The 18,107-nt window shown below is 50.3% G+C and overlaps 1 protein-coding gene across 1 annotated transcript in view; it reads right to left on the bottom strand.

Moving 5' to 3' along the window:
* The window catches only part of LOC147699077 (sodium/potassium-transporting ATPase subunit alpha-1-like), a 3,282,495-nt gene that overhangs the window by 2,964,314 nt on the left and 300,074 nt on the right, over positions 1-18,107 (bottom strand). The window contains exon 4 of the mRNA XM_086936300.1: positions 15,672-15,782. Coding sequence (XP_086792426.1) covers positions 15,672-15,782 — 111 coding nt within the window. The remainder of the gene's footprint in view (positions 1-15,671; positions 15,783-18,107) is intronic.

Raw genomic sequence — 18,107 nt, 5'->3', positions numbered from 1 at the left:
TGCTTTTCTTTTGTTTTTTTGTTTAATACAGGTTACCCCCCAACTCCCCAAAGGAACCCCTCCCCCCAAAACTTCGGCATTCATGACTAAAACTTGTGTACACAGGTCGTTCACCTCATTATGGCACTCCTATCGGCAGATATAGCAGCAGTCATTACGTAAATTAGGAATGACACCTTGAGATACCAAACACAATTCCTCCCAGTTGTAATCTACATGTGCGTGTGCGGTCAGGCACTCCCCCAACTCACTGCCCTCCCCCCCCTCCCCACCGCCCTCATCCTCAGACCCTGTATCCCCAGGGGTGAACAACTCCGCACTCGTACCATCCGAGTCTTCGGCTGCCTCTCCCACCACTCGCATCATTCTCCACGCAAGCAGGTCGTCCTGCAGCTTCACATCTCTACGCACGGTTTGCATGAAGGTTTCCTCCGCCAGGGACCATTCCCCCACATCTCTAAGCGACTGTGACATCTCTGGTGCCCTCTGTCCCATCCACGTGATGGCCACCCTCCTCCTTGCCAGTACTAAAAGTAGTTGTAACATTTTGTAGGGCAGATTACACTTCCTGGGCTTGGGGACTAAGGCCAACAAGCAGTGAAGGGGGGTCAGTTCCATCCGGAGTTCAGTAACTCTACAAATATGCGCCACCACCGACTGCCAGAAGGCGTAAACCAATGGGCAGTCCCACGCCAGATGAAGGAAGGAGGCACCCGGCGCGCCACATCTAGGGCAGTTATCGCGCTTGTCCGGGGCAATACGCTTCAAGGCAACTGGAGTCACATATGTTCGGTGTAAAAAGTTAAAGTGTGTCAGTTTGAACCGTGCATTGCACGACACCTTCCGGGTGAGGGTACCAATGCGTTTGAGCTGTGTCGGGTCTAAAGCAACCCCCAGGTCAGCCACCCAGGCCGCCCACGCCGGTGGAACCGGTGGGGTGGAGTCCTGCCGCATGGCTGAGTACAATAGGGTTATCAGCCTCCTGCCCCTACCACATGAAAGGATAATATTGAGGGTATGGGACACAGGGGGCGCATCAGGGAATTGCGGCCAAGTATCTCGTGCCATTGCATGGAGGCCCCTGTAGTGTAGGAACTGTCCCTCACCGAGTCCGAACGTCTCCGTCGCTCGTTCGATAGATAGAAACGTGTCGTCCGGGTAGAGATCGGCCAACAGCTCGCACCCACCCGCTCTCCAGTCATGGAAAGGCATGTGTACCTCCATGTCCACCACTGGGGCCATGATCCATATCAGCAGCTCCCTGTGAAAGGGGGCCCTCCGTAGGATTTTTTCCACAACGCGCTGCCAAATGGCTGCGGTGTGGCGCACTATGTACGGCAGCGCCGCATCCGCGCCCCTGCCGTGCATCAGGGCCATCTGTACTGCTCTTTCATCCGCACTCCCCGCAAGGAGCCGCAGTTCCCAGGTGTCCGCATCCGCGAACCACCTGGTAGCTGGCAACAGCTGAGCTGCATAGTAGTAGAGGTCGAATCTCGGCGCCTCCAACCCCCCCCTCCTCCCAGCTGCGGACAACCGTGTGTAAGGCAACTCTACTACGCCTGCCTGCCCAGAGTAAGGACGTAAGGAGAGTATTAAGAGTGCGGAACATCCGCGGGGGAAGTGGGCACAGTGAATTCTGCAACACATACAGCACCCGCGGCAGCATCACCATTTTCGCCACTGCCAGTCGTCCCATCAGGGAGAGAGGCAATGTGTTCCAGAATGCCACCGATTGTTGTAGGGAGTGCACTACCCTATCCGCATTGCGGGCCAGCAATTGTTCGTCCGACGACGCTACCTGTATCCCCAGATAGCGGAAGGCTTTCAGTTCCCACCGCAGACCCAGGTGTGGCAAGTCCCCGCGCGCGTCCACATTACATCCCGCTAGGGGGAAGATCAGGGACTTCCCTGCATTGATACGCAGGCCCGAAGCTGCGCCAAAACGGTCCAGTAGCCGTAGCAAAACCGGTAGTGCGTCCTGCGGAGATGTTAAATAAAACAGAGCATCGTCCGCATACAAGGACACCGTGTGGACATTGCTCCCCACTTTGATTCCCCATTGGGCCATTGTGGTACGGACTTCCACCGCCAATGGCTCAATTGCCAGGGCGAACAGGAGCGGCGAGAGGGGGCATCCCTGACGGGTGCCTCTCTCCAACGCCCAGTCCTCCGAGCGTGCAGCCCCAAGTTTGACTCTGGCTCGAGGCGCCGGATACAGTATCTGGATCCACTTGCGAAACACGGGCCCCAATCCCACCTGTTGAAGCACCTCTGATAGGTACCCCTAGCTAACCGTATCAAATGCCTTGGCCAAGTCTATCGAAACCAGGACCTGAGGATCCTCTCTACCGCGCACCTCATGCATAACATGGGTTAATCGCCGCAGATTCATCGCGGTGTTGCGTCCGGGGATGAACCCACACTGGTCCTGGTGAACCAACTGGGCCATGTGCGGCGCCAACCGAGCGGCTAAGAGTTTGGTCAGGATCTTGACATCCGTGTTAATCATTGTGATAGGGCGGTATGCCGCGGGGTCACAACCATCACCACCCGGCTTTAGAAGCATGCAGATCTCACCCTGGTACATCGTGGGCGGAAGAGCTCCATCCTCCAGCGCTGTAAGGAAGACCTGGAGGAGGAGGGGGCCGAGGACGTCTCCGAATGCGTGGTAGAACTCGGAAGGAAACCCGTCTCCTCCTGGGGATTTCGCCGTCGGTAGGCTGGCCATAGCCACCCGCACTTCGTGGAGGGTCAAAGCCCCATCTAATTCTTCCGCTGCTTCGCTCGGAAGGGCCGGAAGAGTCACTCCTCGGAGGTAAGGCTGATAGGATGCTTCCGTGACCAGCGGGTCTGCCGTATACACCTGCTGCAGGTGGGTTTTGAGAACCCGCAACACACCGGACTCCGATTGCACCAGGACCCCATCAGGGCCCCTCAGGGCCCCTCAGGGCCAGTATCCGAACCGGGCCGATTCTTTCCTCAAAATCCAGGCCAATAATCGGCCGGATTTGTCCCCCTCCCTGTGGAGACGCTGTCTAAATTGACCCAGCGTGTATCTGTCGAGGCGCGTAAGTATATTGTGTACTTGCTCCTGGGCTTCCCGCTCCAGGGCCAGTTCCGGTTCCCCAGGATTTGGTGAGGCCTGGCGAGTCCGCAGGGTGTCCTCAGCCTCCCGCAGTTCGCGGGTCAGCTGACCCCATAAGTAAGAGCCATGCACCGGGGAGTGGTCAGACAGGAAGCGGGCCAGATGGGTGACTTTTAGGGAATACGACGCGTCTATATTCGCGGCGAGGACCCTATCTAGTCTGCTATGAGTGTCGTGCGTAGGAGTGTAGCAGGTGTACAGTTTCTGTGACGGGTGACTCTGACGCCACACATCTACTGCTCCCAAGTTCGCCATGACCTCGCGCAGTCTCGCCGTCATGCGAGGTTTCGTCCCCGCTCGGGGAGGATGTCTATCTAGGACCGGGTCCAAGACACAGTTAAAGTCTCCGAACCACAGGAGAGGGCTGTCCACGTCCGACACTAAGACGTCTTGCATTTGTGGGTAGAAGGTCGCGTCGTCTACATTGGGCGCATATGTATTAAGGAGTGTAAGGTCCCTGCCATTCAACTTTACCCTCAGCAGCAGGTACCTGCCCTCAATGTCCGCCCCCTGCATACTGTACCGCGAGGGGGACCCCGGGTGCTACCCAGATCAAGACCCCACGCGCATATGTCGAAAAGGAAGAGTGAAAGACCTGACCCCGCCATTTTTTAGCTAGCTTTTGCGCCCCCTCCTCATTCAGATGCGTTTCTTGTAAACATGCAATCGAAATGCCATGCCTCCGAAGGAAGGACAGGACCCTATATCGTTTGGTACAAGTGCCCAACCCACGCACATTCCACGTTAAGAATTTGTATCCCATGTTTCCTGTAAGCGCTCCGCCGGGCCATGCATTCTGCTGCCAAAATACCGCCTCCTAGGGGCCTGAACAGTGCTACACATGATGCCTATACCAACATTCTTAAACAGTACCCCCCCATCCTCCCTCCCCCCCAACATTGCAACATTTGCAGAACACTCCCCCCTCCCCCCACCCACGAGCAGGATTACGACAACAACCCAACCTGTCAACCCACCCTTCCCCCGCTGGTGCCAGGACGTGCACAGCCTCCCCACACACCCCTCACAACACATCACACACCCACACAACAACGAACTGCATACACCCCCCCCTCCCCCCCCAGCTCCCCGCAAGACCCAATGCTCACATTGAGTACGCCCGGCTCCGGTCCAGATGTAGTCGACCATACAGGACCAAGTCCGACAGTAGCACCCCCGCCTCCCAAATATCAATCAATTCCCACATTGCAAATCTACCGGCCCCCGTCTTCCCCCCACTATGCAAAGTCTGGTGGCTCCGGGTACAATGTCACTCCAGTGTCCACCTATACCCCTCTCCACCCCGGGAGCCACCGCAGCCATCCAAAGACAAACTACATAGGGCTCCTACATCACCTCAGGGTGGGCCATTCTTCTCCAGGGCCCCAGCTCCCCCAGTCTCCTGAATCACCAGGTCCGACGGTGCCATGTCCCTCACCGCAGCTGGTATCATGTCCGGGACCAGGATTTCCGCAGGTTCCAGCGGATTTTGAGACTCCGCCCCGGCCCCCTGCAGCAAGGGTTCCAGGAGATTCCGCCATCAGCCCCAACCGTGATTCTGGGTTCCTCCGTGTGCTCCGACGTGGAGCGTCGTCTCCGTCCGCCCCGGGGCCTCCGCTGCCGCTGGGGACGGCTCCCCCAAGTCTCCTTGGACCCACCACGGGCTCCTGGTGGAACCCCGTCTCCCCAATAGTATACCTATATCTAAACCTAGAATGGACACATATACTCCTATAAGTCACTCCTATGGCAGGCCTTAACAATCCTGGAGGCAGAGTGCTTGGAATTATGTGAGATAGTGCTCTGGCATGAGCTGAGCCTGTCTGCAGCTTTCGGAACCAAGTCCTAATAGCTGGTCGATGATAATGCGTACCATATACTCTTAAGTGCCTTATAATCCTCGCGGTTATTTGCCAACTTTGGTATCGCTTTATCAAAACATGTCGAGTAAGGTGTCATACGAATTGGAATACTAACCCCTCGCCAATTCTGGCGACGGGGTTAGCATTCCACCCTTCTAGAGGGACACGACATGTATGTAACTGTGAACCCCGGTTAAAGTTAACTCGAGCCTCAGCATCACAAAATGGATGCTGCCACCACAGACACAAGTCTGACCTCCTGCTGCTGGGAGTCCTTCCAGCGAGGAGAGCTTGGACAAAAGATTTCCTGTCAGGGGCGGTGCTAGCACCATCCCAGACAGGGTTTTGTGTATCCCAGGTAGGCAGGGCTGAGAGGAAGGTGACTGCAAGTGGCACCCCGGTGCTCACTGTGCATACGCCGGCTTGAACCAGTTCCAGGGGCACACCAGCCCCTGAGCTGGGGAAAGTCCGGACAGGGGAGAGGGGTGTAACCAACCCCCTTCCTGGTCCCACCCATGGGCAGGACCTAGTCGCGTGCCAGCCCCTTTCCTTAGTATAAAGATAGGAGCGGGCCCCCTTCCCAAATAAGATAATTCTGAATCTTGATGACTTTCCACGAAAGAACTCTTGAACCTTTCTGAAGACTCTCCCTTGTGGCTAAAGAGTAGCCACCCTGCACCAGCGGGCACCATCTAAGCGCATGCGGTTTGCTGTAAGTCCATCCTCCGGATCAAGACTGCCCATCTCGACGAGACCCGGATTCCCTGCCATCCCTGACCTCTACCTACATCATCAGCCCAGCTGAGATTCGTGGGTGTGACGAGACCCGAGGGAGGGGCCATCTTCAGAACCTGCACGACGCTTATCCAGCACGACCGCCGAGGGATCCTCGAGTGAGTGCTTTGGGGTTTGAGAAGTCCTAACCCTGAGCAGCTCCAGCACCGAAGTCCAGCCCCCCAGCATCCACGAGATCTGCGTGGGGCCCTTCTGCTCTTTGCTGCTCACCGCGTTGTCCGGTCACTTGCCTGCTGGCTTGTAGCCCTCCTGACAAAGAACCACGACACTTCCATCGCTGGTCTGGTTGCTCCAGACTGGCCCTTGCTCCCCTCCAACAGAGGAGCACCCCGGACCCTCCTGGTCCACTCCAGACGCCATTTTGAGCGTGGGCTTGCCTTTGCCAAGGTTTGTTGCCCCAATCCTGGGTCCAGCATCGCCGACAGCAGACACCTTCGTGGGACAGCTCGCACCTCCATCCTGGTCGCCGACAACGCCTCCTGGTCCGAGAGACTGCAGAGCCCAGTGTCGCCCACTCACCTGGTCGAGGTGACTTCATCCGGTGCCATCCTGGTGCCCATCTGATCACTGGCAAGTGATTAAGAACTGAGTCCCCTCTGCTTTCAGGTCGTCTCCATCATCGATCCAGGCTTGGAACACATCGAACTTCATCACTGGTCACCTTCCAGCAACTTCTTCTTTCAGGCTCCATAGACTGTAACGAGGATTCCCGACGTCTTTTGAACCCTATGCGGCCGCAGCCCCTGGGCTAGGTAACTTGAGCATTTCGGTGCTCCAACGTAGGTTCACTATCTAAGTGTCGAGATCCTTTTTCGTTTTCAACCTAACTAGTCGGATTCGTCCGATAACACTAACTTTACGAAATATAGCATCCATAGACTTTGTCCCGCATCCCGTGTGAGAGTGCACACTCTGCACCCGATCTCCCTAGGCCTCCTGCTCCTAACCTGAAGGTTCAGTAGTGTAGTCCTAGTGATCCTAAAGCCTCTGGATCTTGTTACTTACCTGCTAGTATTTCGCATTCCACTTTTGTAGTATATGGTTTTTCGTGCCCCTCGGGCATTTGTGTAAATTGTGCAACTTAAAGTATTTTCTTAAGAGTTTTGTTGTGTGCTTAGCTCCCTGACTCATAAAGAGATCAGGGTAGACTTGTTATGAATAAATATCCTTTTATTTTCATAACTTGTGTGGTGTCCTTTCACTTGGTGTTCAAGGGGTAAATGTGATGGTATAACAGCTGGCTTAACACGCCCTCTAGAGTTTAGCCTAAAGACTGCTCATGTCCATACTACTAGGATAGCTGGTCTATAAGGTTGACTTACAACCAATCATCAATAAGGGTCGTTTGGAATGATACACAGTGATCACTAGAATAGTGAGCACTACATATCAGGCCAACTTCTCACAATTGTCCCCTCTGCTTTCAGGTTTTCATCTTCCTCGATCCACCCTTTGATCGCTCCGGACAGCTTCCTCCTGGTCGCCTGCAGCATCTTTCTTCAAGACTCCATAGAATTCAACGCGGAAACCCGACACATTTTGACACGTATGCACCCGCAGCCCGTGGGTGAGGTCACAAGAGCATTTCGGTGCTCAAGGGTAGATTGACTCTCCTAGTGTCCAGATTTCCAGTCGTTTTAGTCCTAGCTAGTCGGAACTGTCTATTACTTACCTTTTCGTAATTTGTACTGTCCATTGACTTTGTTACGCATCTCGCGAGTGAGTTCACACTCTGCACACGCGTCCCGTGGGCCTCCTATTACTTACCTAAGGTTAGGGTAGTGTAGTCCCAGCGATCCTACAGCCTCTGGACAGCTCCATTCCTTCTATCGATTTCCTTATACCACTTGTTTAGTATATGGTTTCTCGTGCCCCTAGGGCACCATTGTAATTCGTGCAACTAAAACGTATTTTTCTTAAGAGTCTTGTGATGTGCTTAGCCCTCTGATCTCATAAAGAGTTCAGAGGTGTTTGTTATTAATAAATATCTTGTTTATTTTTTATAACAACCTGTGTGGTGTCCTTTCACTTGGTATTCAAGGGGCTATATGTGGTAAAACAGCTGGCTTCACATGCCAAAAGAGTTTAGCCTAAGACTGCTTTGTCCATGCTACCATTAGGATAGCTGGTCTATAAGGTTGACTTACAACCAATCACCATAAGGGTTGTTTGGACTGATACAAGGTGATCACTAGAACTAGTGAGCATCATATATCAGCCAACTTCTCACAGCAGGAGTAAGAAAGGAGGCCATTGCCGGTTCCAGGAATAAGGGCACCAGAGGTAGCAGAGGTCTGGGAGCTGTCCGATGGTGCAGGGTATCCAAGATGACTGATGTGGGAACCACCGGGGTATGCAAAGATATGTTAAGTTTCTTTGCCCCCTAACCCAGAACATCGGTAAAAGTAGAAATGTCATCTATAGGTGAAACCCGTGAAGGCGGTGTGGAGGAGAAGGTCGGAGAATAGTCCCGGACCGTAGATCTCGTAGATGAAGACCAAGTAGGAGATCTTGTGCACCTTCTCTTATGGGGCCTGTCGCGATGATGGCTGTAGGAGAGTAGGGTCTGCTTTCCTATGGTCACCCCACTTTTTGCTTTTTGCTTCACTGGTTTTCGACTTAATGTGGCTGTGGGCCTGCTTATCAGAACCACAGCCCAGCTGCTCTCGCTCTAAATTCACTACAATGTACTTTAGGTGCATTACCAATTGGATACTGGGTCACCTTATGAGCCCCTGTACAGTGTACTATAGGTACCCAGGGCATAGGTGCATCCAAGGCCTACCAGGGGCTGCAGCATTTATTATGCCACCCCTGGCTGGCCATTCACATTAACACAACTGGCTGATCACTCAGCTGGGGCAAGGTTGTGTAATCACCCCTTGCTTAGATATAGTATACCTATATCTAACCTTATGTCTAGACACATATACACCTATACGTCACTCCTATGGCAGGCCTTAACAATCCTGGAGGCAGAGTGCTTGGTTTTATGTGAGATGGTGCTCTAGCATGAGCTGAGCCTGACTGCAGCTTTCGGAACCATGTCCTTATAGCTGTTCTAGGATATTGCCATACCATATACTCTTAAGTGCATTATGAACCTCACGGTTAAATGCTAACTCTGGTTTGGCTTTATCAAAACATGTTGAGTAAGGTGTCATACGATTTGGAATACCACCCCCTCGCCAGTTCTGGCGACGGGGTAGCCTTCCACCCTTCTAGAGGGAGAAGACATGTTGTTCCTACTATTCCCGGTTAAAGTTAACCAGAGCCTCAGCATCACAAAATGGATGCTGCTGCCACAGAAACAAGTCTGACCTCCTACTGCTGGGAGTCCTTCCAGCGAGGGAGGCTTGGACAATAGGTTTCCTGCCTTGGGAGGTGCTAGCACCACCCCAGACAAGATTTTGTGCATTGGGACAGGGAGGGCTGAAAGGAATGAGACACTGCCTGGAGCACACAAGGTGTCCCATGCATGGTCCAGTTCAAACTGGTCCTGGGGCACTCCAGCCCCAGCTCAGGCGCGAAACTGGACAAAGGGAAAGGGGTGTAACTACCCCCTTCCCTGGTCCCACTCATAGGAGGGACCTAGCAGGTAATCCAGCCCCTAGATTTGGTATATAGGTAGGAGCTGAGTCCCAAGACTTAGATTAATCCTGACTGAAACTCTGAAACGAAACTCTGGACCTTCGACGATCTACTTGAAAGAAGACGACTGAAGAATCTCCATTGTGGTCAGGAGTGACCACCCTGCTGAAGCAGGCACCATCCAGCGATCAACGGCTTGCTTTGTCGCCGCCTCCCGCCAGAGCCCGAGCACAGAGCCTGACAAGAACCGGACTTCCAGACATCCAACAGCCCGATCCACAGTCCCAGCCAAGCTGAGAAACGTGGAGGCGACGAGAGACGTGGTACCGGCCATCTTGAAAAGTCTGCGACCTGCTAACTGTGCAGCCCCCGAGGCCTCCTCAAAGCTGTGCATTGGGGATTGAGAGGCCCCAGCCCCGAGCAGCATCTGCACCAAAGATCAGCCCTGCACCCTCCACGAGTCCTGCTTGGGGCCCTTTTGCATTTTCCTGCTTGACGCATCTGCCCGGTCACTTGCCCGTTGGCTAGTGGCCATCTTGGCGACGATCCTTTGAATTTACACCGCTGGTCTGGTTGCTCCAGATTGGCCCTTGCTTCCCTCAAAAGAAGCAGCCCCTCAGACCTTGCTGGTCTGAGTAAGAAGCCAACTTCGTTTCCTGCATGGGTTGCCTTTGCCAAGGCCTGTTGACTCCAATCCTGAAGCCGACACTGCCGACAGCGAGAAACTTCGTGGGACAGTCTGTGCCTGACTCTTGGTCGTCGTCGACGCCTCCTGGTCCACATGGCTGCAGAGACAAGCTTCCCATCAGCACCTGATTGCTTCACGACATCGCCTGGTTCCGTCCTGGTTCCTTCCTGGTCACTGGCAAGTGACCCAGACTCTGTCCCCTCTGCTTTCAGGTCCTCTTCATTTTCTATCCACCCTTGGATCCATCCGGACAATTCTCTCCTGGTCGCCTGCAGCATCTTTCTTCCAGGCTCCATAGGATTCGACGACAAAACCAGAGACACTTTGACACCTATGCACCCACTTCCTGTGGGTGAGGTAACGCGAGTACTTCGGAGCTCCTGTGGGTATCAACTATCCAACTGTCTAGGTTTCAAGTAACTTTCACCAAGTCCATTCAGAAGTACCCTATAAGAACTAGTTTGTAACTTGTACGTTCCCATTTATTCTCCATGGTAACTTGCGTGTGTGATTAGACTCTGCACACGCCTCCCGTGGGTCTCCTGCTTCCTAATTCTTGGTAGCTCATCGTAGCCCCAGCGATTCCCTAGGCCCTAGGCTCATTCACTTTTTGTGTAGTGGTCCTTATACCACTATTTTAGTATATGGTTTAGCGTGCCCCTAGGGCCCTACTGTATTTTGTGCAACTTATTGTGTTCTAATTAAATATCTTGTATTATGCTTGTGCCTCTAAACTCATAAAGAGTTCAGAGGGTTTGTCTAGTAATAAATAACATATATATTTTATATATATCCTGTGTGGTGTCCTTTCATTTGGTATTAAAGGGGTTACATATGGTAAAACAGCTGGCTTCACATGCCCTCTTGAGTTTAGCCTAAGACTGCTTTGTCCATGCTACCCCTAGGATAGCTGGTCTATAAGGTTGACTTTACAACCATTACCATAAGGGTTGTTTGGACTGGTGCAAGGTGCTCACTAGAATAGTGAACATCATATACCAGGCCAACTTCTCACAATGGCTGTGCCAGCCCCTGGATCTAGACCGATGTCTAGAAGGAGATCTTGGCCTAGAGGGTGATCTTGGCCTGGGCAGGAGATCTTGACCTGGTAGGAGATCTTGGCCTCCGTGGAGGAGACTTTGATGGTCTGGCTGGAGTACTTGTCCTTGGACCAGATGGCGAGTACGTGCAGGAGTAATCAGAGTCTGGACTACGGGGACAGCCAGATACCGCCCCTTGTGGATGGTGAGGTGACAAACCGCGGGCTTTCCCCTCCGCAGATTTGGGGGAGACTTCTGGAGAGATCTGCACAATATGTAGACCTGGAGACGATGACCGGTCCCCTGATGACACTCTGGACCTAGGAACTGATCGCCTCGGTGTCTCCGCAATGCCTGTGACCTCTTCTATCAAGGTCGAGTGCTTCGACGTCGACCAAGTCTGTGTGACCATCAGTGTTGATTGAGGTCTCGATGGTCTCGACGTCGAACGTCCACGACGTGGTGACCTCGACGGCAATCTTCGGCGTCAAGCTGGTGATCTTGATGTCGATCTTCCTCGACGTTGTGTTGACGGCGACCCTGCATGACATTGTGTCGACGACGACGACCTTCTACGACCTTACCTGGCGCCAGATCGACGTCGATCTCCTCAACGTCGAATGGTGGGAACTCGACGATCCTCTCGACGGTGGGACACCAGCCGGCGGTGATGTGTTAGTCGGCTCGACGCCGACCCCCTCGAGGGTGGTGGACAATGTCTCGACTCGACGGAAGCCTCAGCGTTGAGTTCAAGTTCGTGGATTTGTATAGCGCACTGCTCACCCAGAGGGTCTCAAGGGGCTTGGGGAAGGGGTTAATTATTTGTCGAATATCCAGGTTTTAAGATCTTTTCTGAAGGATATGTGGTTTTGAGTAAGGCGGAGGTGAGTGGGGAGTGAGTTCCAGGTCTTGGCAGCAAGGAAGGAGAAGAATCTGCCACCCATGGTGGATTTTCGGATGCGCGGGACCGCGGCGAGGGCTTGATTGGACAATCTTAGTTGGCGGATGGGTTTGTAGAAGGATAGGCGATTGTTGAGGCATTCGGGTCCTAGATTGTAGAGGGCCTTGTGTGCGTGGGTGAGGAGGCGGAACGTAATTCTTTTGTTGACGGGAAGCCAGTGTAGGTCTTTTAGGTGTCCGGTGATGTGATCTTGGCGAGGGATGTCTAGTATGAGTCTCGCTGATGCGTTTTTTCTGTAATTATGCTGTGATTCCGGCGTATAGTGTGTTGCCGTAATCCAGTCGACTCGTGACCAGTGCGTGGGTGACAGTCTTTCTTGTCTATAGGGGGATCCAGCGGAAGATCTTTTTGAGAGTGCGAAGTACTTTGAAGCAAGAGGATGAGACTGCGTTGACTTGTCTGGACATCGAGAGAGAGGAGTCTAGGATGAAGCCAAGGTTGCGTGCATGGTCTGTGGGTGTGGGTGATGTGCCCAGAGCGGAAGGCCACCAAGAGTCGTCCCAAGCAGAGGGGGAGGATCCCAGGATGAGCACCTCAGTTTTGTCTGAGTTGAGTTTGAGGCGGCTATGTTTCATCCATTCGGCTAATTCTTTCATGCCTTCGTGAAGATTGGTTTTGGCGGTGTTAGGGTCTTTGGTGAGAGAAAGGATTAACTGGGTGTCGTCGGCGTAAGAGATGATGTTAAGGTTGTGTTGACGCGCGATGGAGGCAAGTGGACTCATGTACATGTTGAAGAGGGTGGGACTGAGTGAAGATCCTTGTGGTACTCCAGAGACTTGGTCTTGTCAGCAGCCACAGACTTCGAGCTTGAAGTGTGGTTCCTCGATGCCGACTTACTTGGGTGCGGCGGAGACTCGACGTCACGATGGTGTTCCCGAAGAGTGTCTGGGCCTCTTCGACGTCGACGGTCAATCTTCTCCCCTCCCTCTTCCTGGGGTCAGGAGAAGTGGAACGTCGCAGTTTTTGGCCTTGCTTGCTTGAAGACAATGTCCTGGGGCCTCCATGGCCACCCACCTGATGGCTCTTGTCCTTTTCCAGCATAGCATGGAGTTTTATCCTTTCTCTGTCACGTAAGGTCCACCTAGAGAACTTCTGCTATAGTGGCAATGGTCAGGATTGTGTGTAGATGGAAGGCACACAATAAAAACAGAGTGTGGATCTGCCAGTGCGATTTTCTTGTCACAGGAAGGACACTTTCTGAAAAAAGCAGGCATTCGGACTGAAAAAATTCAGTGGATCTCCACAAAAACAGGAGCAGAAGCCTTAACAAATCATAAAATGTCGAGTTTTCCGAAAAAATTCTCTTCAATAAACAGTTTTAGTCAAAAACTGAAGAGCTCAAGCTCCAATATCCTCGCAGGAAGAGCCAGAAAAAAGAACTGACCTAACTGCCACCTGTGGTGCATCATGGGAGCAGGGGGTCGCCTTCAGGTCTTAAAGGCACGGTACCCCTACTCTAATGCCTTAAAGACAAGGTGTCAGTCTTTCTTTGTTTCTTTATACTCTACTGCAGCCTACTGGCAAATGCCTGCAATTACAGGTTTTTCTGTGGCAATAAAGCATTGTTGTATGTAAATGTTTTCTGCTCCCTTTCTTCCTTAGGGGTTGGGAGAGTATAGCTACCACTATGCAAACCTATGTAATTTTCAGCATCTTTGCCATTTTGTAAATATTTTAGGCTGCATGTATATGTTTTGACATATGCATGTGTATATATGACTTTTGATGAGTATTCCCTGGATGAGAACCCTTGGTTTCCGCTCTGGAATGAAACTGGACAAAGGACAGGGGAGTATCCTCCCCTCTGTCCAGCCCCTCCTCTGGCAGGGATCCCGGAGTCGTTCCAACCCTTTCCTTGGGTATTTAAGGGATCCTCTGCGGGTGGGTCCTTAGATTAATTGTGGAACAAGACTTAACTCTGACCCAAAGACACTTTTAAACCGTCTGGGCACTTGAGCTTTGTTGGACTTCGCTTGGAACCAAGACTGCTTCAAGGAGGACTCCTGCTGCTCCTGGTCTCACTATTCTGCAAGTCTTTTGCCTCGTCTGTGCTTTGCTCACGTTCTCCAGAAGACATGCGGGCAACAAGGACACCTGAAGAAATTTCCCTTGGAGTAAAGAAGTTGCTCCCCTGAACCTGCAGGCACTGCAACGAAGCTGACCGTTCTTCTGCTCCTGCCATCCTACGGACATCCCGAGGCCCAGCAACAAAGGTGGTGGTTCATTGGCTCTCCAGAGGCCTGACCTGTCTTCCCTGTGATTTGGAGGAAAGTATCTCTCGTTGGAGCCGTAGGGACCAAACCAACATTGCCAAGGCTTGTTGGTTCTGCATTCCAGAGATCTTTGGGCTACAAGAACACCTTATCCCTTGAAGATCATTGTCCTCATTGCAATCCTTGCACAGCTCGTGGTACTCTTGCGATTTCTGTGCCTTCTTGGACAGCTTGTGTACAGCTCCTGGTTTTCCTCGGCATCGCCTGGTTCCCCACAGCTGCAGTGACAACATCGTCAGCAACTCTCCTGAGCTCCATGCATTGTACTTCCATGCCTCCTGGTCGCCTCTGAGTGGAAGGGACTCTGTTCCCTCTGCTTGCAGATTTTCCTCTTCAAGAATCCACCCTTGGATGCCACCTGACTTATTCAGAGACATCTCCAGAGGCCTTTCTTCCTAAGTCTTCCATTCTCGTCTATGAAAGGTTACAACGTCACTTCACTCCTATGCACCTGGCTTCCCTGGTGCAGGTAACCTGGTTCCTCGGGCATTCGTGGGTGGGGTGGCTATCCAACTTTCTGTGCTCCAAAGGGTTTCTTTGGTGTCCTCTGGCGAGGGACATTTTTCTTCAAAACTGCAACTGCGACGTCTCAATAGACTTTCATTGGGTTCGCCGCTGTGTTTCCACTCTCCACACAGTCTCTGTGGGGTTTCTGGGTACTTACCTTGGGTGGTTCTTGTTTTTCTGAGCTCCTCTGAGTCCCTTGGTCCAAGTCCAAGTCCAGTTCTTCCTTGCAGTTTGAATTCCACATCTTTAGTATATGGTTTATCTCCCCAGGACATTGGTGTATATTTGCTCTACTTACCTGATTTCTTTGAAGTATTTTCGTGCCTATTGTTGATATCTCCAGCTAAAAGAAATACCATTGTGATTGTGATTATGTTGTATAATAAACAAACTTACTTTTCATCAACACTGTGTGGTTCTTTTTCATCTAATCTACACTACTGATTAAATGTGTTAACACAAGCTACTTTACAAGATAAGCCTAAAGGCTGCTCTCCACAGCTACCACTGTGAGAGCCTAAGGTTAGCAAAGACCACTAAAATCACCATAAGTGTTGCTTGGATTAGTACAAAATGCATCACTCTTTTAAGTGTGCACCATATACTAAGCCAGCCTCCTACAGCTGCCATCTCAGGAGAGCCTTGGAGGGGTCTGACGCAGTGGTGATGGCCATTTTAGGAAAACGGATGGGTCTGAGGTAGTAGTGCAGCCATTTTACAAGAACCATGGGGATTGAAGGTATTCCATGGCACCAACTGTATATAACACAACCATGATGACACAAGCTGCCTGCTGCACAAAACCTTACCACTGCGACTTCCTTCTTCAGCTCGTCCATGTCTTGTTCTCCCTCTGTCTTCTTTGTGGTGGGGTCATTTTCTGACGTAGCAGCAGGCTCATAGTTGTCTTGTCCAGCCTGCTGTGATACAAAAAACACAAAAATGTATATGCTGATAACATTTAAAGGTAAGAATTGTAAACTTTCAGCATAATCTCACATCTTACATGTTTTGCATTTTATTTTTATCATTGAAATCTAGACTCCCAGATCCCACCGTTCTGCCACTTCAAGAGGTGGGAGCATCAAAAAATGATGCGCAAAAAATATTCCCTTCATGGCACAATAATAGGTAGTATTCCCAGTGAGATCCGGAATCCAAAAATGGTGGACGAGAACAACGTTCACCCCCTCGAGAACTGCTGCTTCTGACGCCGCTACAGGTATTTGCGTGAAAAAGAGCAGTGCTCACTGGTCCGTGTGAAAAAATACAAAATGTCTGCCTGGGATGGAGCTCCATCTACCTGGGCAGCAGCGGCGGCTGTGCGCGGCCAGGTAGGAGGCCAAGGCTGGGGTCAAACTCCTCCTGTCCATGCCAGGCCCACTGAGGGGTTAGCTTAAACATCTGTGTGGCGCAGGAGGGATAGCTGTATGCAGAGGGCTCTAGACATTCATGTGTGCCACTGAGGCACATATATGCCAACAAACCTGTTTCAGGCCAGAGACTCCCGCTTTTTTTTTTTAAATTAAGGCGGGCTCATATTAAGCTGTCTCCTATCTAAAATCTCCATAGCTTCAATGCAAGTCACTGGGGAAAATCAATTCCCCTGATTTTTTTTACAGCCCATTTATGTACAGATACATAGATATTGATGGTAAATAAGAAAATTCTGTCTATTTTCCTGCACTTTGCAACTGTTATGTCTTAGTTTGGCCCACATAGAAATTATGCCATCTTTCATCATAAATAGATTTCTTAAGTTGCCTATCCTTTCACAAAATTACCCACATTTGCGTGCATGCCAACGTGAAATTAGTTTCTACGAAAGTGCTTCACTAACATATTCTGTTTCGATTAACATTATCATACAAGACCTTGAAACAGATTGGGCAACTGTCGTTCTATTTTATATCCACGGGGCGATATGGCTATCTATAGACCATGACAATGTTGGCCTGCAGAGGACTAGCAAGGATTATTTTCCTTATATATAAGGAAAAGTACATACCGGTAGGTGTAGTTCTGCATCGTTTGAATCTTCATTGAAGTCATAAATCTTGATTAATTCCGTGCTGCCTGCACAGATTCCGGAACTCCTTCTTTAATACATATTGATAATCCAGGAAAAAAGATCTGTATAGTGTTAATGACTGAAAGTTATTTTCCATTCATTTACAGTGTAGACTGCATGAGATCTATTTTCCTGGAGAATGCGGATACGAAATGCAGGAGGAATGTACTGAAAAAGCTTCCAACACTTTGTCATAGAAAAAGGGTTGTGCCTGGTAGATACAGCATGAATGGAAAGGACCGCCTGATAGGGTAACACTGGTAAGATCGAAACCTGATCTGTGCCTTTAAGGACCCTACAGAGATCCTTTCCCACAATGCACTGCAGCAACAGTTTTTGTTACATGAAGTACAGGATAAGAATACTGCCTAACAGCCGGAGAAGAGGGAAGGTGTTTATGACTTCAATGAAAACTCCTACGATGCAGAAGGAATTTGTTCCTACTTGTAACTCTTTTTCTCTCGCAGGGCTATTTCCATTATAGTCATAAGCGCTGAATAGTCCTGAACACATGCAGGGACCCTGGAGCATATATATATATATATATATATATATATATATATATATATATATATATATATATATATATATATATATATATATATATATATATATATATATATATATATATATATATATATATATATATATATATATACCGACATGATGCGTAGTAAACATAACATCAGTTGATAGCATTACAAAAAAGTACTTTATATTGATATATTTATTTGCACGTAAAACTTCATTTTATTGTGAATTTAAATGTATGAAGCTTGATATTTTACGCCATCTAGAAATTGTTTTCTTCTGATGACTGATAGGATGCACTTTAGCCCCCCTTTTTTGATAATTATTTGGGGCCAAAAGCTTCAATCTTACAAGGTTCTCTTTAAAATGATTAATTGGTTATTTATCACACATTTAGATTTTTAACCTGCATTAGAAACCTGTTGTTTTGCTTCAGTTACCGATGTATAAACGTTGCTTACTACACAGTCTGTCTTTCATGGCCATAGGTACCCCTGTCACGTGCAGGGTGCTATATGTTGTACATAAGGAAGTCTAAACACCTTTCACTTTGTCATGTGAACAAGGCTCCGGGTGAGCCGAAACGTTATGGCGACTTGCACGCAAATCAAGAATTAAACTGCACTGAAATTCCAGGTCCGTG

Source organism: Lissotriton vulgaris, chromosome 8 (assembly GCF_964263255.1).
Source record: "Lissotriton vulgaris chromosome 8, aLisVul1.2, whole genome shotgun sequence".
NCBI classification, from domain to species: Eukaryota; Metazoa; Chordata; class Amphibia; order Caudata; family Salamandridae; genus Lissotriton; species Lissotriton vulgaris.
This window is presented reverse-complemented; position numbering and strand designations above follow the sequence as displayed.